Raw genomic sequence first — 23,677 nt, forward strand, 5'->3', positions numbered from 1 at the left:
CTCAACCACATGTTTTGCTAAGGTTATCTCTCTCATCTCCAGCCCTTTACAAAACTTGCAAGCTAAGCTGCACAAAAGCCCCGTGAGCTAGATAAAATTTTCATTTTAGACCTTGGGGAAACGGAGGCATATGAAGAGCCTGTAAGGAAGATGAGTTCAGCTCAGTCAATAAGGCTGCTCAACTCCCACTCCACGGGTCTCACTGTGGTTCAATCTTTACCTTAATGCAACAGCATGGGATGTGCTGTGGATCGTGGCCTCTGCACTCAGCACTGGACAGAGTGCCAGCAGTGCCACCTGACGGGACAACCCCAAGGAGCCCACAAGCCTACTGCAGGAGCTGGCAGACAGGGCTGGAGGGGCACATGAGTGCAGCATACACGAGCAAAACAGGAAAGAGAAAGCAAGGTCCTGGGACTCGCACATGGAATAGGAACAACCAGCTGGCATTCTATGGGGAGCCAAGGAACAGCAAGAGATCCCACTCTGCTGGGCTCTGCCCTGAGGCTTCCCCTGCAGAAGTGAGACAATGAACAGGTGAGCCAGGGTCCCCTGTCGTCCCAAGTGCTTCATCCCCAGCACATTTGTCTCTGTTTGTTTCATTGCCTTTGTGCTCTGCACAATTAAGTCAGTTTTCAGCACTCCAAAATGGGCAGTCCCAGTTCAGTGACACTGAAACAAAACATCTACTCCCGTTGCCTTTTAAGTGACTCTCAACCTGCCTACCTTGGGATGAAGTGTCTGGACCAAGTTTCACAATGGCAAACAGCAACCTGAGATATCTATCAAAGCTTTCTGTTTCCAGCAACACCACTAAATTTTTAGGTTTTAAATCTTAAGACAGTTTTGTATATGCAAGGATCTAACTGAGGAAGTGGTTGCATACTAAAGAATGCTGCAGCTCGCTAAAACTTGCAACTGCTTCACCCACTGATTTAATGAAAAGGCTCTAGTAAAATAAATCATGTTCAGGAGCATTGCACTGGCCCTCCCCTCACTTCTACACACCCTCCCATGTTCCCCAAGCCCCAGCTACCTCACTGCAGCTACAGCATCATTTTGATTAACAATTAAGGCCAGTGGTTCCAATTGGATTTTATTAACATTACTATTGTGAACAAATTCCTTCATTTTTATTTTATTTTTATGCACCACAAGGGCCACTGGGACAAATTAAATATAAAATCATTTTCTGCCATTTAGGCAAACAGCAGCCATTCCCACATTTTTAAAACATAAACACTGTAAATAAAACATTACACCATCAAGCTGTCACTGAATCTTCCTTCTGCAGTAATACTCCTAGAGAAAAAGTTACCAAGTCATCCTTTCCCACGGAGCTGGCACAGGTCCCATGTGCCACAAGAGAGATGCCAAAGAGATCCAAAAATAAAAAAAAAAATCAGTGCTACAAGGTTCTGGTCACAGCATGAATGGCTGTCACAAAATCCCGAGCATTATGGGCTGCGTCCCCCACTCTGATACAAACTGGGAAGAGCAGAGGCCATACAGGTGCTGGGAAGAGCCGGGCAGGTGCTGGATCTTGGCAGCGGAATGGGCCAGGCTGAACAGCACAGACAAACCCAGCAACTGGCAGGTTCTTTTCCATCTCATTTCCAACACCCCAGATATATGCAGAGTCACAGGGAGCAGAGCTGCTTTGCAGGATGGTAGGACAGAGAGATGACATTTCCTCCTCTTTTCCATTATCTTGAAAGGAAGATGTTTTAAGAAAACAAGAGCATTTTGTGAGCTGTTGAACATGGCAACTTCACTGGTTTGCTCACCATACCATCCTGGCCTCAGGGTGTGCTGCTGCTGCAGCCATGGTGGTCTGGCTTACGGGCAGCATCACAGCCCTGGGAAGACCACAGAGCCTCCCGTGCTCTGTCCACATGTGTGCAAACTCAAACACAGACACTCAGCATCAGAGCAGAAAGAAAACTACAGAGGCATATGCGTGATCCTTGCCCCAAAAGGAGACTCAAGAGTGACCAACCTGCTATGAGTAAAATGGTAAGGAAGCTGCTGAAATGAGCTGTGGCACCTCATTAAAAATTAGGCCTTTTCTCTTCATAGCACAGCATGTCATGAAATTAAGCCTGACAATATGCCAATGCAAGGAAATAGTGCTGATCCCCCTCTTGCTGTATTTGTTGGGTTTTTTATTTATTTAGGATCCACCTCAGTTTCCAGAGTTACATGCCTGAAGCTAAAAGACCTGCCTCCAGGGAGGCACACATGCAGGAGGCTCATGGGACACAGATCCCTGAAAAAATGGTATCATTTAGCAAACCATTAAAGTTGCAGCTTATCCCAGTTGTGAGGAAAACAGCATCCTCTGAAAGCTGCACACAGAGGAAATGTGATGAAGGGATGAGAATAAAATCATTCATGAACGTGCAGGGAACATCAGCTAGCACCTGCTCTGTGGGGTTAAGATACCCAGAAGCCAAAGGCAACACAAAATAAAAGCAGCAGAGTGTGCTGTTAACTAGGTGTTCAGGGTCTGAGAGCATACATCAAGATGGTCTTACTTGGTGGCAAATACAAGCATGGCTAAACGTGCCAGTTTGGCAATTCAGAGAAGCAGGTAAAGCCCAGCCACTGCCTATTTTCCGTCTAAACAAGATGTGGGAATGAAACAATTGACATCTTTCCTCGCCAACTTGTTCTTTGCCTACACACACCACCTGTTCTGAGCCAAGCATCCCAGTGGAGTCTCCTGCTTGCTGTCTCACCACAGGCAGGTGACACACAGTTCAGTGATGTTTGCAGAGCATTTAGAAACCCTTAGCTACAAGGAAAAAGGATGCCTTGATCTCATCTCCCCAGTGCTCATTTTACACGGCTGAGCACAGAGGTAGGGAGCAGCCAGGAGGGCTGAGCTCAAGTCACCTGAGCCAGCATTACAATACAGGGCCTCTGCGCTGCCAAACCGGCTCCAGTGGGCTCACAGAGCAACTACACAGGTCACAAAAGCTGGCAGGATGAAGACAAGAGACAACATACCAAAATCCAAAGAGCAATTTACAAAGATAAGAGGCATCATACCTGCTCCAAAGAGCAACAGGGCATCAGCCTAACACAATTCAGAGCATTTAAATAACGATACTTTTATCTCCACCTTCCAGGCATATTGCTGCTTCCCTGCCACCCCAGAGAAGTCAGCAAGCTGGAGAACCCTGTGGGCAACCTCACATCCTGCTTTTGACTAGGGAAAAGGAGAAAATACTCCCACCCTCAGCTCACAGTCAGCCAACAGAAAAATTTCTCTTTCAAAGCTGCCTACCAGCCATCCCTCTCACTAACAAGCTTTGCCCACGCTGCAGCGATGGCCTTGCTCTCTTCACTGGGACACAAGTGCGCTGGGCGAGCCTCCCATGCTGCAGTCTTTAGACAGGAAAGAACAGAGCCTTGGGCTCTGCTCACCAGTGCCATACTAAAGCAGATATGCAGCACATGGTGAACAATTAACCACCTGTACATAGTGCAGGAACAATGCCAAAGCCCTTCTAAAGACACATAGCACAGCTTCTGGTCTTTGGAAATTTCCTGGAGACAGGAAACAACCTTTGGCCAAGAAAAGACAGAAAAGAGTCCAGGGAGGAAGCTCATCTTCCAAAAACACACAAGCTAACTGTCAGAGGTCTTAGGGCTCCTTCTAATCGATATGAAACTATGCTGTGCTCCAGAGAAAAAAATGCATTTCTAGGAGTGTGGTACTCACTTGTGTTTCTACCCTCCATGGAAGTGGAAGGAGAAGCATGCGTGTCACCAAGTGAGCCCTGCCATTTGCCAATATCTGAATTTTCATTTCAAGCATCTGTACAGCCTGTTTGTGAGAGCCTATTGCAGAGAGGCCACATATCAAGATTTCTATCTATAAAACAGATATCTGTAGGATCACTATTAATGCATGAGCTGTTTCTGGGACACTGATCTCCATGCCCCAGCTTAAATATTCAAAGATTTCCCTGCTGAGTCCAGGAATCAGACATCCAGATTTTAAGTTCAAAGTTGTGCTAATAAATATGAGGTCAACAAATAAAAAACAGTTTCAAGCTGAGACTCACAATTGACTACAGTGTTTACCTGAGATGATTTTTATTCTTCACATTAAGGGAGAATAAAGAAGAAAAATACAAGCAACACGTGCAATACATTTTCCCTTGCCCAGGATTTGAAATGTCATAGCATAGATGCAAGAGCAGAACTCTTGGACTCACTCATCCAAAAAAAAAAGATTTTTTTCTTTTTCCCAGACAGAAAAGCAGCCAATTTTAGAAAATTGAAAAAATATTTTTCCAGAGACCCATAAGTCACATGAGTCACCCTTATTTGCAGATGAGCCCAAACCTGAACTCCAATATCATCACTCATGCAGAGCAGAGGAAACCAGAAGCTGGATCAAAATGGGCAGCTTGTCTCAGGGGCTCTGCAGAAAGCCAAGGGATAGAGAAGCACACAGAGCACAAGCACACCTCCCCTTATACATGACCGCCATTGTGCATTAATTCAAATAATCTGACTTCAAGGGGAATGAACTCGGGGTTGAGGGCTCTGTGCTGCCAAAGGACAGCTGCTTCTCTAGATTTGTTATTTCTCCAGTGGGGCAACAGAACTGGCACATTTCCTGTGCTGGCTGGGAGAGGGCAGTGGGCTGTGCTGCGGAACAAAGGCGGCCACAAGCTGAGGACAGTCTACACAGATACTGCCCTGGCCTGACCCGCCCTCAGGCTCACACACGCAGCTCAGACCACAGACCCACTGCTCAGACCCTGCTAGATGCCACACCCTGAGGGACAGTGCAGTCCCCAGACCTCTACCAACCTTCCTGCCCTGTGCCCACACGCAGTCCCTTCCCTGCTTCTCCCCCGGCAGCGCAGGCAGAGGCCAAGGCTGGGACATCACTGCTCAGCCTGTTAGGCTCCCCACAGCCATAGCACTGCAAGTTACACGAGCGCACACACTCCATTTTACCACCTTGCCTCTCACAGCAACCCACCAAACCCACGGGAAACCTGCGTGCATGAGGGAAAGCCCAAAGACCACAAAGCCTTCCTGTTTCCTTCTCTATCCAAATACACTATGGCAGGTCAGGATGTGAAATTTCCACCGTGCCCCACTACCAGGTGCATAAGGAGAGGGTCCTCCTTCATCTCAGCTGCTACTGAAAGCCCTAGTGGGAGGACTGGCACATCCTGGGACCCAGTTACAGAAGAACTTGAGATGCAAAGGATCATTTTTTTTTCCTTGCTAAGGGATTTCAGGCATGAAGCAGTGCTGGAATGATTTACAAAGTTTTGAGAGCAGGACCAGATTTGGAGTGGCTGTTGGCGGCCCTGTATCTTGCAAGGAGAGGCTTTGTGGTTAGCCACGAGCACATACTGCCCCCCCCCAAACAGCAGCAATATAATCACGTGTGGCACTGCCACAGCATCCTCCTCATGAGGATTTTAAGGTGCTTGGCAGACATGGATTCATGTAACCTCACAAGCCCTCTGAGAGGGAGTAAAGTAAATGCTATAAAAAACCAGAAGGGATAAGCAGGGGAACAGAGAAATAAAACTGCTATACCAGCATGTTCAAGCTCATACCAGAAATCAGAGGCTCAGGGGCAGCTTCCTCTGCCACTAAGGTGGAATCAAAAAAGTGGGAGTGCTCCAAATCCTCTGTTCAACTCATCCTTGGCCAGCCTAAGAACATTTCCCAGTGCACCCAAAGGGCTTCAGCAACAGCAGCCCTCGCACAGAGCTCCTCACCGTGCTCATTTCTACAGTCCTGCTCCATAGAGGGTCCAAAGCAGAGCAGCCTGAACTGCCGGCAGCCCCCAGCCCTACTGAGCAGCAAATAACAGAAGTGCTCTGTACAAGAGCCTCAGCCCTGACTTTTGAGTTTCAGCAGCTGCAAGCAATGGCCAAGGCGCTCAGCTGAAGAGTTTCCACCCTGCTGCTTGAGGGCTGGGACTGCTCTGACAGCATTTTCCAAACATTCACAGGGCTTCCCAAACACCTATAAACACTTTCCATCCCCACTTTACAGGTGAAAAAAAAGCGGGACACAGGCCAAAAAATCCCAGTGCCAGCCAAGGAGGGAGGCGGGCAGCCCTGGCGCCTGGCCCCTGCTCGACTCTGACCGGGCTGCTGCTTTTGTTCGCTTCCATGTGTGCGTAACCAGCTGATAAATGGATTCGCAGCCAAAGAGTGACACACAGTGCAGCTCCCGAACAGCTTCAGCTGGATCACTCTGGGGAATGGTATTGCTGGGCCACTTCTTGCTCCAGGGGCTGATTATTTTTTATGAAGCGATTGCCTAGAGTTGGGAGAGCTTTATTGATGCTATTATACAGGCTGAAGGGAGGACAAATCACTCCCACGGACAGAGCAGAAAGGTCCTCACCATCCTCAAGTCAGGAGCTCAATTTTTTCCCCCTACTGAGCCCACAGATACCCAAGGAGGGCAGAGTGTGGTGCTTTCAACAAAACTGAAGTAGCACATCCCACTCCTCGGGTTAGGAATGGAGTCCTGGGGGCTCCCGCCATCTCCCTGCCCAAATTCTAGCCTGAGCCCGACTCAGACCGCTGCCTCCGGTTTGAAAGGGACAAAAGTCCCGAGTGGCGCGCAGGTCCCCCATCTGGCAGCCAAGCGGAGGGGGCCGAGCCAGACGCTGGTACCAGCTGTACAGTCACACGCTGGTACCAGCTGTACAGTCACTCGCGTCCCCCCAGTCCGATGCTCGGAGCCCGGCTGGCCGGAGGAAGGGCTTGTGAGAGGTCACGGCTCTCAGCTGGTCCTGACGGGAAAGCACTGTGATCACATACATGCGTGTGTGCGTACATATCTGTATGTGAAGACCTTCTTAACGCAAACTAAAAACCTTCCAGCTGTTTCACCCGCCTTTTTCCCTGGCCAAGGGCAGCCGCTCTCAGCCGGAGGAACAGAGCACGGGCTGACAACGGTGGAGAAAACTCGCAAACACTTTACTGACGGCATTACTCTGTTCCCCCGAGAGTGCCCACCCTGCTCCCCGATTGTAGCGGCTGCCATGGTGACAAGCACGAATGCTAAAATAAACAGAAAGCAACCCGAAGGCAAAGCGCAGCTCCCCGCCGGCGTACCCCGCGCCCGCCGCGGCGGCTCCCTCCCCGAGCATCCTCCCCGCCGCGGCAGGACGGGATGCTGGCGGCCGCCGCTCACTCACGATGAGGGGGATGGTCCTCTCCTCCCGGCGCAGCTCCAGCCTGCCGGCCGCCCTCTGCCCGCTCCGGCCGCCGCCGCTACCGCCTCCGGCGGACCTGCCGGCAGCCGCCGAGCGGGGCTTGTTGTCCTGCCATAAGTAGTAGAAAGTGCCCAAGATCCAGGCGACGGTCAGGATGGCGATGGCATTAGCCCTGATCCTCCTCATGCCGAGCGCCCCGGGGGAGCCTGGGAGCGCTGCCTCGACGGGCAGGAGCGGCTGCGGGAGGAAGAAGAGGAGAGCAGGAGGCGGCGGCGGCGGCGCGGCTCCCCCGCCCCTCACGGCTCCGGCTCCAGCTCCGGCCCCCGGCCCCGGCCGCGGCCCCGGCCCCGGCTCCGCACCGCCCAGCCGCCGCCGCCGCCGGGTCCTAACGCCTCTCCCGCTCCGCCGCAGGGGGCGGAGGGCTCCGCGCCTCCTTCTGCTCCTCCTCCTCCTCCCGGCCGGGCCGGCGCGGGGAGCGGGGGCCGGCTGCCGGCGGGGATGCGCTCGGCGCCTCAGCTGCAGCGGGGACGGAGCGGCAGGGCTCCCGCGGCGGGGAGCGGGTGACACGGGCTCAGCCCAGGAGATGGCTGCTGGGACGCGGGCAGCGCGCCGGCCTGCCCTCCTGCACCGCTGCCCCGCTGGGACTCGTGTCTGTGCTGCTGCAGTCGTGCCCGTAGGGCAGGCGGCCAGCGAATACACCGTGGCAGCCCATGGCACACGGGATCGTGGCACGCACTCCGTGGAGATGAGCCCATCTCCCACTGAAGCTGTGGTAGTCAACGGGAGCAAGGCTCTTGGGCTGACAATGGAGCTGCCCAAGCTACCCGCTCCCATCGCTGCAACAGTCACACGGCCTGGGCCAGCGCCACAGCCTCTGGGCCTTTCGAGCCCTGCGGGAGGACAAGCATGGCAGTGGAGAGGCAACGGTGATACAATTCCACATTACAGGGCACTGCTAAAGCTGTAGCGGTAAAAAGCTCGCTGAATCCAGCCCTGAGGGCAGCTTAAACAACAGAGCATGCAGCTTGTGAAACCAAGTGACATTTAGGCACAGTGCAGCTGCTGAGCAACTACAGCTTTAAGGTTTGCGAGAGCAGGAGGAGGTAGTGAGAAAACTCAGAGGGAAAACAAATGTTTAGAAAACAAAGGTGGTTTCAAGGCACCTGATAACGGGTTAGATAGAAAATGTGGGTGCTTCCAAGGCACCCGATGAGGGGATTAGAGTATTTGCGTTACAGTATGGAAAATATCCTCAGGGCTTCTAAATAACGTTTTGCCCTACTTTCCTCCTGACCACATGCCTCTAAGTGTAATTGCAACCTGCCCTGCTAAATTGCCCTTTGAGATTTACCTGCACACTGCTCGTTTCCTGAAGTACAGCACAGTAAAAAATTCATTCATCAGACTCATTCTGTGGACACTCAGGGCAGAATGCTGTTTCCAGGACCAGCACCTCCCAGGGCTGCAGCACGGCTCCACATCAACCTCCCTGCAAAGCACATTGCATGCCTGATGTAGAAAATGTCAGAAAGCATGTCACATCCTCTCCTAGGTACTTTTCCCAATGACCTGTCAACCACACACAGCTTCCCAGGCTGACTAGTCATAGTCAGTGGCAAGGGGAAGATTGAGACATTTAAAAACCAAAGTCTTCCAAGGGATCAACAAAAACATAATTATTCTAAGCTGCCCAGTCCACATCCTGTGGAAGCTGGGCTCCCACTATTTTCAATCTCTTTCACAGTCTTACTGGAAAAAGAGCATCTGCTCTCCTGTGTGGGTTTGGATCCAGCCGCTGGATTTGGGCTGCAGCGCCTGGGCTGCAGAAGCAGATTAAGAGAGGCAGAGGAGCTGTACCGAGGAATCAGAAAAGAGGAAGACAGGAAGTAAGACGTTTTCATATCCATGTGACAGCAGAGCCAGGCAGTGTGTCTTCTCTTTCAACACTATGCAGATCATACCAGACTGTGCTTGATTCCTTCTTAGTCTTTTCTCACCTTTTGGTGGGATTCACTACAGAAAAGCAAATCACAAACAGCAATGGAGACTTTTGTCTGAAATAGGAGAAAATCCTCTGCCCCAAGATTTGAACTAAACAGAGTGCCTCCTCCTGCTTTTCCAAGCACGCTGCTTCCCTTTTCCACTGCAGCCATTCATTTTCTTCCTGTGTTGCCCCCTCACCCCACTAGCACACCCTATAAGCTGCCATGCAATCACCATTGCCTCTTAAGGGGTGGCATGTAGAGAAGTCTCAGAAACGAGCAGAGTGCTCTGCAGGCAAGCTTCAGCAGGGCCCCAGACAGAAGTCAGGTCAAGAGGTCTTTCTCCTAGGGGGAAGTTGTTTTTACTCCTCTCTCCCTGCAGTAATCAGCAGTAGAAAGCAGGGTCTGTTCCTGCAGAAACACATTCAGAGTGCTGGGCAGGGAAGCTCAGCTCTAGCCCACAATCACGGTGAAGGGCACAAAAGCTGTGTTACCCACCCTCAGAACTGGTGGCAGAGCAGCTCCCCATGCCAGCAGGTCCAGTTCAGCACAGACAAACCAGATTTGCAGAGGTCCTTTATTTATGTTGCCTAAGCTTCAGGACCTATTTGAGCTGAAGAGTGCTAGGAGGTAGTTGGGGCTCTAGAGCTGGCTGACTAAAGGAGACAGGACCTTCAACACAGCTCCAGCAGAAAAAGCATGTACTTAAACAGCACCAAGCTTCCACATGCTTTGAAAGTAATGCAGCAACGTTTCATCTCCAGGGCCCAGATACCTCACTGTAGGATTACTAGCTTGCAAGTCCAAGCTATTGGTACTGAAGGTTCCATTTTCTGCAGCCAGAACTTGCAATGATTTAATCTCTGACCACTTTTGTTTTGCTTCAGAATCTCATATTTCTTTTAAAAGACAGCACACTTCTAACCTTATATTCTGCGGGGATCTCTGACAATATAAATTGCTTAGTTCATGTGTGGCTATACTGTAAGCTGCAATGCTGCATGCAGATATTAGCACCAGCCCACCAGAGAAAAGACTACCAGAAGCAGTCTGGCATGGAGATCTCTACACCACACAACTGGCAAAGTAGACATACAATTAATATTAACAGTGATGATAAATACTTTAGTGATGATCATTACAAAAGCATCAACTAGTTCAGTAAATGCCCTAAAAGAAATGACCTAAGAAACATAATATAATAAACTAGACAAATCAAGATTATTCAAACCCCATAGCAGAATTATGCAATCTTATCACCACATTTGTTCTTTTTCAGTTCCATCATAGAGATCTTAATTCTTTTCTTATTTTGTGACAAACTTTGTACAGTGGAATAAGGTGGCTGGTTTTTTAGCACAAGCACAAAATAAGCATTTGGTGAATAATATAGAACAAGAGGAGGAATATAATCAACTACAAGGAAAATTTTGTGTGGGGTTTGAGAACTTTATTTTTTTCACAAACACCATGGCCCTAACCAGCATCACCTTCAATGGAAAGATATCTTCCAAGGCTATGAATATTAAAAGGGCGCTCTTGAGAAGCCAGTTTTGTCTTTGGCTGACAGATTAGGTCACATCATCTAGGAGAACACACGTGGTGTTTGAAATTGCCCAGATAAAATTGAGATGATCGTTATTGCAGGGGAAAAGACAAGCATCATCCAGATTTTCTTCAGAAAAATGAAGTGCTTTATAGTTATGGTGACACACAGTGCATGTTTTTGCAGTCATCTGAATAAGACATGGCTGAGCCTTCAACTACGAAACATCTGGAGAACACCAAAAGGTTTTTTCTTAGCGCTACTCTGATCTGAGAAATCAGGTCTGCTAGATTTGCAGCCTCCAGGCACGGAAGTGCTGTCTGAAATATGAACATAAGATCTGTCTGAACTCTGGAAAATGTTTGAGGAAATTCATCCAGAGTTTAGCTAAGAACATTTGAAGAAAATTAGCATTAGAGTTCAGGGGCTGAAGCAGGTCATGCTCCAGAGAGAAATGAGAGTAGCATGTTACGATGATGAGGTGGGATGAGAAGATTTGCTCAAGGAGAGGCAGCTCTGCCTCCCCACAGCCAGCCAGGAGCTGAGCTCCACCTTGCATCTAGGGAAGAGCAACCCCAGTTCAGGGACTTTTCAGGGATTTTTCACAAAAGATCACTCTTCAGAGAGCTCCTCCTGCATAGGCAGAGCAGGGTGTAAAGGAGAGGAGACATCTTAGGATGGTTTTCTCTGAACTTGCTGCTACCCAGTGATTCCTTCCTCTGGCCCACCCCTAGGCTGGACACTAACGCTCCGTGGTGAAGCTCCTGATCTTTTCCCAAGCAGGGGCAGTGGTTTGCTTCCAGGTCAGGAAGAGGTTGGTAGAAGTGGGTGAAAGCAATTGAAGGGAGAGGACTCATAGCTCATCCTTGATTTCAATTCAAGAAAATGAGGGAGAAGGGAAAATACTTGTTTCTATGGACAGGAAGAGCTGAAGTTCTTGCCCCATAATGGATGAGATGTATACTTCTGACAGTCTGACCATGACATCTCACCATGCTCTTCATCCAGATCCAGATCTTACCCCTATAAAACCTCTGAGACAGATTCACCCATACTGTAATGCCAAGATGACAGTGTGTGCCATCATCCTCCACCACACAGCTGTTGAAAAGAAAAATGTTATCTTCATGACTCATCTAGATTGGCCAAATTTCTACACTGCCTGAAGTACTCTCCTTCTCTGAAAAAGCTTTCTTATACTGGTCAGAGTGTGTGTGGGGACTTCTGAAAATCCATATTGCTGTCATATATCACCCTCCACATCCCTGGCCTCAGACACCACTGGGAAACCACAAGGTGCAACAAAAGTCCAAAAGCTTGATCATGCCCTGCCTAGAGCTAGACATTGTTCAAGTAGTCTCCAGCCCTCTACTGCCACAGGCACCATAAAAAGGCCAGTCAGATAAATTACTCCCCTAGGAGTGCCTCAATTTATACTGATGCCCAGTCAGAAAGGTACAGATGGTAGATGCCAGTTAGTTCTGCATTTAACAGAAGATAAAGTGTCATATATGCTGACCAGGACACAAATGTGTTCTGGGCCCTTGTTTCTGGCCAGAATGTAAACAAGTAAGGTGATGGAAGGCAGCAACTCAGAGCCAAGTTAAGGCAAAGCACAGAATTAACTGGGAATCAGGATTTCAGCTGCTTTAAATTGTGCAATTAAACATTGTCTTAAGGGCTTTTAAGGTCACTGTAATCTTAACATACTTCCATGAGCATGTTTTTTAAAGGAAAATGAGAGCATAGAGAAGACTTCACAATAAGCTGTAATTAACAGTTCGTTGCACTTGTGCTCTTCAAGTATGAAGAGAAAAAATCTGCTAAAAGCCTAACAGTGGCAAGATGAATCTGCTTTGACAGGGTGTAAGAGCCAGGAAAGCCTTCAGAGTGTTGGCTGGGATTCAGGACGGGAGATGGTGCCATTAATCCCCTCTAAGTCAGGTAACCCCCCTGTCTGTCACCACAAGACAAGGTGGGCCTCCGTGAGGAGTGGAGTTATGGTAGAATCAGGCAGGAGTGATCAACAGCCCAGAAAAATGCTCAAAGTTCATATAACCTTTTAAAAGTGTAGAAGCAGAATACATATTTAAGTAGTAATAATTACATATTAATACAACTTATGAACGTGAAGATCCACATAGAACCAACCATTTTATGAGCCTGATACAAATTTTTGCTCTCCCTCCTACCTACTTTTCTTATCTCCTTTTCTTACCCCAAGTCATTTGCTTTGCTTCCTCACTGCATCTTTTCTAGGACAGAGATTTATTTCCCACCTTGATGGTAAAGCACGTAGCTCATTTTCTGGTGCTCAGAATTAATTAACAATAAAAATCTTTTTATTACGATCTGAGAACAAATTGCTGTCCTTTACTGGCATCCCATCACAGCCCTGACTGTGACTTGAACTGCAATTTAATCCTCATAGAAATTCAAAGCTTTTACAGCTCAATGTAGCTACCAGGTTAGTGCTTGTAGCAGTCCTCTTGGCTGCAAAGGAGAAGCAGTTTGAAATACTCATCTGGCAAAATGATGAAACTCCTGTCTTCCACTACAGAGGAATTTCATGTGAAAACACAACAATCTGGGAACTAACCTGTGAAAAACATCCAACCCAGTTTCTCACACATCCCATAAAAGGAGCTTGCACCCTGCACAGCAGACTGGGTTTGAATAGAGTGCAATAAGAAATGTTTAGCATTCCTAAAAATCACAGCAATATATTTATTTTTGAAGTTCTATCACTGAAAATAGATTGGATAATTAATGGAAAAGTTTCCAAAACATTCCAGCCCTGGCACTAAGCATGAGAAACTCCAGGCTGAAGGATGGCCAGAAATAGGAGCCACAAATCAGTCAACTCCAGAGGCACTGCAGTGCTGTTTCAGTGAGCCTGATGCCATAATCTGTCTACTGGGATCCAGGTGTATCTCCAGGTGGAACCTGGAATGTGTAAAAAAGCCAGGAAAGGGGTTGGAGTTCAGAGGACATTAGGTATCCCTGAAATGGCAGGAGCAGTCCAGGCAGATCAATGTAATACTAAATATTTACAAGTTTCTACCATTTCCATCTGTGTTCTGTTGGAACATCTTTACTTCCAGGAAGGTGAAGCAGGCATCAAGGATGGCAAGAGTATTTATTGAAATGACAGCTGTGGTGGAATTGCAACCATAAGAACTGCTGACCTGCATCAAGCCAGCAAGGAGCTACGTCAGTCTGGAAGGCTTCACGGGGCAGCACACAGACAACTCTCTCAGTATGACACCACTTCTGGCTGAAGAATAAGGTACACAGTCTGAGCCTTACAGCATTCCTCTCTATAAACAGCAATCCAGGTATTGCTAAACTTACACAAGCATGCTGCTAAATTCCTTTGAAGCTCTTGCAGAAATGGAGCTGCTGTCCTTTTCCCAGCTTTAGAAATTACTTCTTCAAACATTCACATTTTAGGACAAATATTTTTATCCCCCGCTAAAGGTAAATGCTTTAGATGTGCTGAACAAAATGGCCTCCACCACTTTGGCATAGCAGGGAGGATGGGAATTATGAAGTAAAAAATTTTACTCTTTAAAAAATTACCCCTAATTTTTCCTTGTAATTATCTTCAGTAGCTGAATGCATGGTTTGGCAATGAAGAGCTGTCACTGTGGAGCACAGCAGCCAGAAAAAGGATTGAGAAATGGCAGAAAATGCTTAAGCCGCTGTGAATGGAAGTGGTACTCTGATTTGAACACTTACATGTCTGCAGAGACCCTCAGCACATCACTGCAGCATTTTTGGATGCCGAGATACATCCTGACATGCATATACAGGCATAACAAACCCTTAGATTTGTTTCAAGTCTAACTCAAGTTTGCAGCAGATACCACTTTCTCTGGTGCTGGCTGAAGACGAGGAAAATATCTCCCACAGGAGCTAAGAACCATTGCAAGCCTAACCCTTTCTGTTTGAAGGTCACAGCAAGATCCAAGAAACGTGCCATGTCTAGCAAACAAATAAATAATTCCTTTACAAATGTGTCCACTGCAGCATACCTTTTCCCACAGACAGAGGATGAAAAAGGCTCTGTGCAACAATTATAACCATATTGCTTAATGGCATACTGAAGTACACTTAAAGGTTATTTTACTGCAGTAAAATCTGTACAGACAAAAATAACCGTATCAATAGGTCCAAGTTTTAAAGCCCCATGTACAGCACATGCAGTCTCAGCCTGCCAACAGTTATGCTACCATGCATACATGTCATACTGGTCTTTCCTGCTTCACTGCCTGGCTTTGTTTCTGCTCCAAGCAGCCAGCTCAGCCAGGCAAGGCTTTGTCTGAACTCCAGCACAGAGCAAACTCAGACTGCACCATCACAGCACTCCATGGGCTCTTATATGCCGTGTTCCTGCCTCAGCTGGGCAGCATCAGCCCCTCTATCTGTGTCTGCAGAGATGGGAGGCAGCTGTTCTCTACTTGGCAGCCCCAGGGGCAGCTGAGTGCAGCAGACACAGGGAAGATGGCACCAGGTTCTCTTTATCATCATGTACAGGGAGCAGCTCAAGAGGACAGATGTGATTCACAGGGATGTTTGGCCCCCAACAAACTCTGAAGGATGAGTTTGCTTTGATATCTTTCCAGCCTTCAGGAGCTTCTGCAACCTCCCTAAGCAGGGAGAAACACATGCTCCACGTCTTTCCTTTTCCCTCTGCCTGCCTTATCCTTCCTCATATTCTTCATTAAAAAAAAAAAACTTAGAATAATCCAAGTGGGAGAGTGATCAACAGTGAAGGAAGGGATGTGTTTTCTGCTTGCTAGCAGAAAACCAGCCTTAGACAGAAAACTTACATATCACAGGCTGAAGGCCCTCTGTGATGCAAGGAAGTGGGAAATCAAAGGTCTGAACCAGTAAAGCTGAGAATGTCAAATGGGAATCACAATGAAAAATATCACTTGGATCTGGAAATTAAAGTCCAGCCTCACAGCATCTCAGAGGGAGGTGCAAAAAGAAACTGCTCACCAGAGGAGTGATTTTGGAGAAAACTAGGAATTCCTCAGTCAGGTGTCCTGTAGTTTGCAAGGAATATCTAGGAGGCTGTTTCTCTCCCAGGCACACTCAGTACTGCATTGGCTGCTTCAGGCAAGTCTGCTGTAAAGAGGAAGGAGTCCAGTTACAAAGGCGAATGAACATTAGTTGTATGGTAAGGAAGAAGAGGCAGAACAGAAAGTGGATTGCTCTTACTGCAGATAAAACAGAATATAGTGCCTTACAAAAACTTGGTGAATCTGGGGTCCCATGGGAGAAGAAAAATAATGACAGATCATCTGCTATCTGGGGTGCAACTCTAGCACCATATTCATCTAAATCGTCTGCAACAGAAATGATTTGTGATGACATCAGACTATTAGGTCATTGTCCATTCATCATGAGCTGGGGCTCACCCAAATTTCCATCCATAGTTAGACCACCAGCCACTATAGTATAAATAACAAAACCTGTATTTCATTTTTGGCTCATATGCTGCTCTTTCACTAATAAAACATTGAAATCAGTGACCTGGCACTGTCTTCCATGGACTGAACTGAGGCAGACTGTGCATATTCATTTTTTTGCCCCCAGACTGAGCAGAAGTCAATGAATGAGCTGTAGCCAGTTTGATGGTACTTTTAATTTTATACCTCTGCCGAATTTGTAATTTCTTGATCTCAGCCCATGCATCATGCTTTGGATGTGGATTTATTGAAGTCAAGATGTCACAGCTTTGAGCAAGATTCAGAATATAGTTTATGGATGCAAGATAGGTCAGAAATGAAGAACTGGAACACAAGAGGCACACCTTAAGGAAAGAACTTTCCTCCTATCTCTGAAGATTGATCAGCTGTGGCTCTGGAAATTCTGTTCAGCAGCTTGGTCTCCTCAAAATGTCCCAATCTCACTCTTTTTCTCTTCCACAACCCCCAAATATTCTGCTGCATTTGGGAATAATTTTTTCCAGCCCTCTTACACTGTTTCCAGCTGCACCTGACGTGCAATGCCCTACCACCACCCCACCTGCTGAAGTATGATCTCAGCTACTGAGGCAGCACCCCCTTCCCAAGGACTTGAGGTTTTAGAAATGACAAGAACAGACTTCCCCTGGGAGCTGCCTAAAGGAGCAGTGATACATTTCCTACATTCATTGTGTGTGTTTTGGGTCTCCTTGATATGAAATTAACAGGGAACAGGAGCAACAGCTGAAATTGTGAGGTCCGCAATGACTGAAGTCAAGGGGTCCATTCCCTGCTACTGCCTCTTACTCCTCTGCTCCTGCTGGCCCCTGGTGATGTGACAACCTTCCACCTCAGTTCGGTGACACTCCAGTGCTCAATTCCCTAGCAGGCTCCTTTGTACCAGGCTGCTGTGTCTCAGCAGGAATTCAGGCTGCCAGCAGTGCACAAATGCACATAGCCTGGAGCCTGAGGTGGAGACACACAGATGTAATGCCTTTTATTCTCTTTTGTCAGAAAAATGTAATTTACTTACTACTACTATTCACTGTTAAAAGAGAGAGGAGCTAAAAGAGAGGCATTAAAAGAGAGAGGATACAAAAGTAATACTGATTTAGTACACTGATAGGATTAAACCAGTGCAGCTTCCTCGGGATGGACTCAGCTGCTGGATTCAAGGTGTTTTATAGCACGACATTGCCAGGGGAATGAGCTATAAAGACGTAACAGTCCTTTGCACCCCCCTTGACAGCATCAGGTCACATTTCAGTTAGATAAATGAAAAGACCATCCAGAAGTCCACCTCCAATCAAAATAATAACACTATGCAAGCGAGGTCTGATTTTCTGCCCATCATGATAGAACCAGATCCATCCAGAGGGTCCTCTCCAGATGGTCTGTACTAGCTTAGAAAATAGGTCCTTCATGCATCTCAGTGGGCATTAACAGGCCCTTGTCAGTGAAGACCTCTGGCATTAAGTACTTCACTGCTGAAGACACAGCCATGATGTTCCTCAAGCCTGAACAAATGGTACCTGTTCACTGTCTCCTTGCCACTAATGTCCATCTCCCCAGCTGGTTCATCATCCAGCTACCTTGCAAGTGTCTCGTTCACACAGTGCTGCTGTTGATAGGCAGGCAGTTTCAGCAGGGGCAATAAGGACCACAAAAGCATATCTAATGCTTTTTTTGTCTCCTTCATGTCAAATTTGCAGAGCAGTGAGTTTAGCATGCATAGAATGAGTTCCTACTCTGCTGCCACCCATTGAAATTGGGCAGTCTGGCTATGGGTTTCTGACAATGTTCCCCAACATCTTTCTATGTCACTATCACCCCAATCCACTGACAAATACAGGAGGGAGGGTCAAGAAGCCCCTTTCTTCCTTATCAAATCAACACACCTTGAGCACTGAGTCTTTGGGGTTAAAACATGCAAAATAGCTTGTTACCACCAAATCTGCCTCAACACCATCATTTCATCCACAGACTATGTGTTTACCATTACTCTCTGCATCCCCCCATCCTTGAAAGAAACAAAGTGTCAGCTAGAGCACAGAATACTTCAAAGTTCACTCTGAGTGAAGACTTTAAAGTTCTTCCTTGTGAAATGCTCTCTTAACTCGCCCACAGTTCCTCTGCGCAGGAGCCTTTCTGAAGCAAACTGAAGCAGTATTGTATCATCAGGGACTTTCTCCTCCCTCATCAAACCCTAAACGCAGTTTGGGAATTCATGTTGGCAGAAACAGTGCAGTCACTTTAGCTGACATTTTTCAGACAGGCAACTCATTGACAGTCTACTCACTGCTGGGTATTTAAGGAGGGGAAGGTGAAATTAAATCCTGCTGGCCATACAGCTTAGCCCCAGCAAAACAGGCACAGCCCCATGTCTTGGTGATAGAAGGCTTGTTAAAAAAATTCTGCCTAGCTATCCTCAAACTACCACAGGAACTATCAGTCAGTTTTCACCCTGAAAACATGAAGTGTGAAAAACAAACTATCTGGGGAGAACCAAGCTCACACTACTGACTAGTAAGGTCAGTGAAACTGTCTGGAACTAACTAGACTTTGGCTTCAGTCCAGCACAGCAACTCCTACATGTCTATCCTTGCCCTCATGGATCATATGGGATACTTTTCTTGTAGCGTGCCTAACACACAGCACCCCATGGCTTTTGGAATTCCCTTCAAGTTGATTGTATTTTTCAGGATTTCCCCTTCATCTTTGTTCAGGATGCAGGTGAGAAAATCATGCTGGTTTTACTGGCATGTATTTCCCATCTTGATTCCAGCACAGTTTGTTCATTTGTACAGCAGTTCCATTTAACTTCATGGGGTGGGGGTGGTGGTGAAATCTCCCCTGCAAACTCTCAGGAATTTTATAGAAAAATAAGGCTGGTGAGGTTACTGACTCCATTGTCTCCCCTAAATGAAATTCTGAGATGTATAAAAAAATGAGCACATACTTGGGAAGTTCGTTCAGGTCTGGAGGTGTGTTTTTGTAATTTTTCTCAAGGAAGCAGGGATTTTTTGAAAGCTACTAAGTTGCATTTAAAAAAATCCTCATTTGGCTTCTGTGTCCTTTTTTGAAGTGTTTGACTGGAAGTGCCAAGTGTGGTGCTAACACATAGTGTGAGGAGCGAAGGGGAGGGAACACGTGCCAAGGTCACCTCCTCAGCAGTAGCCATGGCAAGCCTTCACAGCAGTGATATAAAACCTTCCTCTGATACAAGATATCATTCACAGCTACTTTTTAAGAGCTATAAAAATACAGAGCAGGCACATATTAATTAAAGTAGTTCAGAGAGAAGCTCTGCGTGTCTGTCTTGGCAGCGGGTGACTGAAGGGCACATAGCACGTAGGGGAGCAGGATGTCCATGCACAGAGTTAGCAAAAATATTTTCGTTTTTATCACCTCCAGGTTTGTCAGTGGGCAGCACAGATGGTTTGCAGCTGGGGAGCCAGTCAGTGTGCTGCTAAGAAAGCAATGTGACCTGTGTTGTGAAGCAGGGCATACTGTAAGGAAGCTTTTCTTCATGACTAGCACAAATCTCCTTTGTTGACATTTAAGTCAATAACTTCCTGTCCTAGCTAGACTAGAAAGCACATCACAAAAATCCCCCTCCTCTTCAGCACACGTTTCTTATTTACCTCTTTGTCCCTCCATTGTTTCCCCTAAACAAGACAAACACAGTTCTTCTAGACTGCTCATAAGCCACATTTCCACATTGATGTTCCTTGCAGCGCACAGGACTCACCTTCCAGAGTGGCAAGTTTTCAGCAAAAGAGGCAGTCATGAGGACAAGAACCCATTCAAGCTTCCCTCTGCTCCTTTCCCTTCAAGGTTAGGGCAAGGCAGGCCAAGAGACAACCAAGGTTAGTAGCTGAGTGCCAACCCACTAGCTGTGGCCATTTCTCTTCCTTGTCCCCTACTACAGCCCACCATGAGAATAAACTTTTGCTGTGAACTCACTGACTGGACACAGCTGGCAGTGAAACACATCCAGCAAAAGGTTGGTGGTTAGCAGGGTCTTTCTGATTTAAATTGGTGATTATTCCAATTGAGTGAAATACAGATAACGCACCTTTTTTAGCTCTTAAGTTTATCTACCTGTATCTACCTCACCTGCTGGCTTCTTTGTCCAAAATTGGAGCAGGCCTTACAAACTCCAGTATTTCACTATACACTGGAAACCCTGAAAGCAGTGGAGCATAACTGGGGCATGGGGCCAATGTGACCAGAGCCCAGTGACATTAAGAGTCCAAATGCCCATTTGCAAGGCAGGGAAAAAAGAGGTATTTGGGATTCTATTCTTTAGGATCTAACATTCACCATCACCTATGGTGCACAGAAGATGCACTCCAAGGCAGTTTTCTCCCCCGTAAACAGTTTGTCAAGAGACAGGCAGTCTAGTCTGATGTTTTCCAGAACTCTGTTAGGACTTCTCAAGTTCCAATTTTACTGCTTGGATCAACTCTACTGCTAGTGTGAAGAAAATGTCTGTAAAATGGAGCTGGTCTTCAAAACATCAGCACAGTGCTTTGAGACATGCAGCTGAACAACAACATCTAGTCTTGCTACTCATATATCACAGGAGAACCAGAGGGGGACAGGAGATAGCATAAAGCTTTTAAAACATATGGAAAACATTATCTAAATAGCAAAAATATGACATAAAACTATATACACATGCTTACAGCTCAGATTTGAACTCGCCATAGCCTTTGCTAGATAAGTAGGGATAATGATTTTTTTATTCATAGTGCACTGAAAGGGAGTCCCACTCATATTTTCACACGCCCCAGCAGTCAGACAGTCTCTCTGCTTTTATTTATGGCTAGAAGTCCTGGACCGAGTCATGGCGCAGAGGAAAAGGGAAAAGCAACCGGTAGATCTCAGCTAACGCAAAGTACTGTCTGACATTTTTCAAGCAATCAATTGCAAAGGACTTGCTGTTAATCACTGTGAAACAGATACATTTCAGATCCCCACAGAGCACGATACAATGATACAATGTGAAGCAGCTTCTTAGAGCAGCAGGGTTTTCTGTGAAGGGAGTTTGGACAGGCAGTTTTTCTCTTAAGCCTGCATTTCTGACAGCTGCCTAGTACCCTTTTCACAGGCTTGTCACATTCGTACTGAGGTGTATATAAATGCCTTCTCCTTTTCTTCCCTCTTTTTTGCACAATCTTTCACTTTTTTTAAGAAAAGAAAGATAGAAGCCATATTTCCTATCATCTATAGATGAAGCCGAAATTTTTCCTGTACAAGGAAATGGCTTCTTGTTATCTGAAGATGACATCTCTATTTTACAGTAAAAGCCTCCATCCTCTTTTTTTTTTCCTGTTCTCCTTACTCCCCCCCATCTCAAAGCTGAACTTATCCAATAGCTTGCAAAGGAAAGTAATAAGAGAAACATGGTTTTGCTTTGTTTCCTGGCGACCAACACCACTGAGACCCCAGGTAGCATCACACTGGCTAATTCAAGAAACAAGTTCCATTACAGTTATGTGGCAAGAGAGGATGCAGCACTAACCTTGGCACAGAAAATCCTTGCCAGAACTGCCTGCTCTTCAAGGTAGAATTCACAGTGATAGAGGAATATGTTTTGATTAAGAGAAATTATGTCCCATGCATGTTTATTTGGCTTTTGGGGTTTTTTTTCTCTCTACTAAGCTTAATCATGTTGGCTCACTTGCATTACCCTCTTTACCTGTAAAAGCATTTAACAAAACCCCCTTGATGCAGGGCTAATACAAGAGGGCTCACTGTGGCTCCTTTAATAAGTCCCAGGGAAAGCTGGATAGATCTTCTTTGCATTTAGCTCAAACTGCCTCTGCCTTTCCCCAGAACACTGTACCCATCAGGGTGAGGAAAAGTCCTTATACCAACGGTATGGTACTAAGTGGAAGAGAGAGAAAGCTCTTTGTAATGGCCCCTACTCCCAAAGAACATCAAAGGGGATGGCAGCCTGTGGGAATGAAGAAGGTCTTACAGGTCTGGACAACTGTGGGGGCCCAAAAGAAGGAGATCAAGGAGAGAGGATGAGAATTGACTCTCTGGTTCAGACTGGAGGTGCCTCTAAATCCATACAGAACACCGCAGACAGGCAGCTGACTCTTTGTTACAGAGGCTTCCTTTGCATGTGAAAAGACCTAGCTCCTCCAAGACATTCAGGCACAGGGCCAAGGCAGTGAGGTGCTTCTCAAGGCAACTACATTGCCTTCACAGAAAAACTGCCAACAAAACCATGTTACAGACAGTGCAGAGTTCAGATACTTCCTTAGGAGCCAGAGCAATAGAAATGCAACAGAAAGAGAGCTTCCCATGCCTGCCATTACTGAATACCAACCAGAGAAAAATGCAAGCCCACAGGGATATGTTGTCTTCTGTCCTGTCAGTCACAGATATGACAGCTGGGACCTTTAGCGACTGTCAAAGGAGGAAAACCAAGGCGCTCCAAATGCCAAGACTGTCAGCAGCATAATTAACATGTCATGTATGGTCTGCTCAAAAGCGCAACACCTATTGCACCTCCAACAGACAATGCTGCCCAGCTGGTAAATCCTGCACCTTGCAATAATGTCTAAGTTACTGAAAAAATTAAGAAAAAACACAAACTGTAGTGTTTGGAAAGACAGAAATCAGTTTGTAGCCCACAGAGGAAGGGCTTCAAGGGGATTGCTTCTCCCACTCCTGAGGCATGTCTCTGGAAATTTGTACCCAGTCGTATTCTTACAGAAGACCATCTGTTTCACATGGGCAGAACATATGAAACAAAAAGGATGGAAGCAAGTTCTGCAGGGAATTAATAAGACAGGTTTGGGGATCTCAGCAGATCTGGTGCGCTCCCCGCTAACCTGCAAGGACCAGGGAGGTGGCACCAAGCACCAGGTAAAAGGGAAACTTTCTCTCCATCTCTGGCAGCATACTTTGGAGAAACTTAAAAATGTGAAGTGACAAGCAACAGAGAGAAAAACTCCATGATGTGAAAGCCAGCCCATACAGACAGCATTGCCAATTCTCCCCCTGCACAGATAAAATGGATCTGTGTGGTTAAGTGCAGGACTGTCCCAGTTAAGGTAAAATACTTGGGGCAATCTAGACAAGTGCTCAGGCTGAGAAAAAGCTAAGGTTTCATTTGAATGTAGACCTGTAACCATAACTGAGCAAAATGGCCAGGCCAAGGACAGTACCTGAATCCACTATTCAAACATGCCTGAGCAAGCTCACTATCCCACTGCTTAGAAGTACAGCATTGGTGCCAGCATGGGCTCTTCCACAGCTGATCTTTGACACACAAATCAGGGAAGGCACTGGAAAGGGAAACTCAGAGGGTGAGGTCCAGGTGTCACTGTAAGGAACAGTGGACCGGTAAGAACTGGGTAAGACACAAGGAAAGATGAGAAAAAGCAAGCACGCAAGAAATGAACGAGAGAACTTCAAAAGTGGTAAG

At 46.7% G+C, this 23,677-nt stretch overlaps 1 protein-coding gene across 4 annotated transcripts in view; it reads right to left on the minus strand.

Annotated features, from left to right (window-relative positions):
* GALNT16 (polypeptide N-acetylgalactosaminyltransferase 16) overlaps window positions 1–8,770 on the minus strand; it is a 75,128-nt gene extending 66,358 nt beyond the window's left edge. For 3 of the 4 annotated variants that reach the window (XR_005257204.1, XM_038139135.1, XM_038139134.1), the window contains exon 1: window positions 7,205–7,564. Coding sequence is in view for 2 of the 4 variants with exons in the window: in XM_038139135.1 (XP_037995063.1) it covers window positions 7,205–7,408 (204 nt within the window). In the remaining 2 variants the exon portion in view is untranslated. Of the gene's footprint in view, window positions 1–7,204; window positions 7,565–8,573 lie in introns of those variants that run through there. The other variant, XR_005257205.1, reaches the window with a different exon arrangement.
* Between the last annotated feature and the right edge of the window lie 14,907 nt (window positions 8,771–23,677).

This window comes from Motacilla alba, chromosome 5 (genome assembly GCF_015832195.1).
Source record: "Motacilla alba alba isolate MOTALB_02 chromosome 5, Motacilla_alba_V1.0_pri, whole genome shotgun sequence".
NCBI classification, from domain to species: Eukaryota; Metazoa; Chordata; class Aves; order Passeriformes; family Motacillidae; genus Motacilla; species Motacilla alba.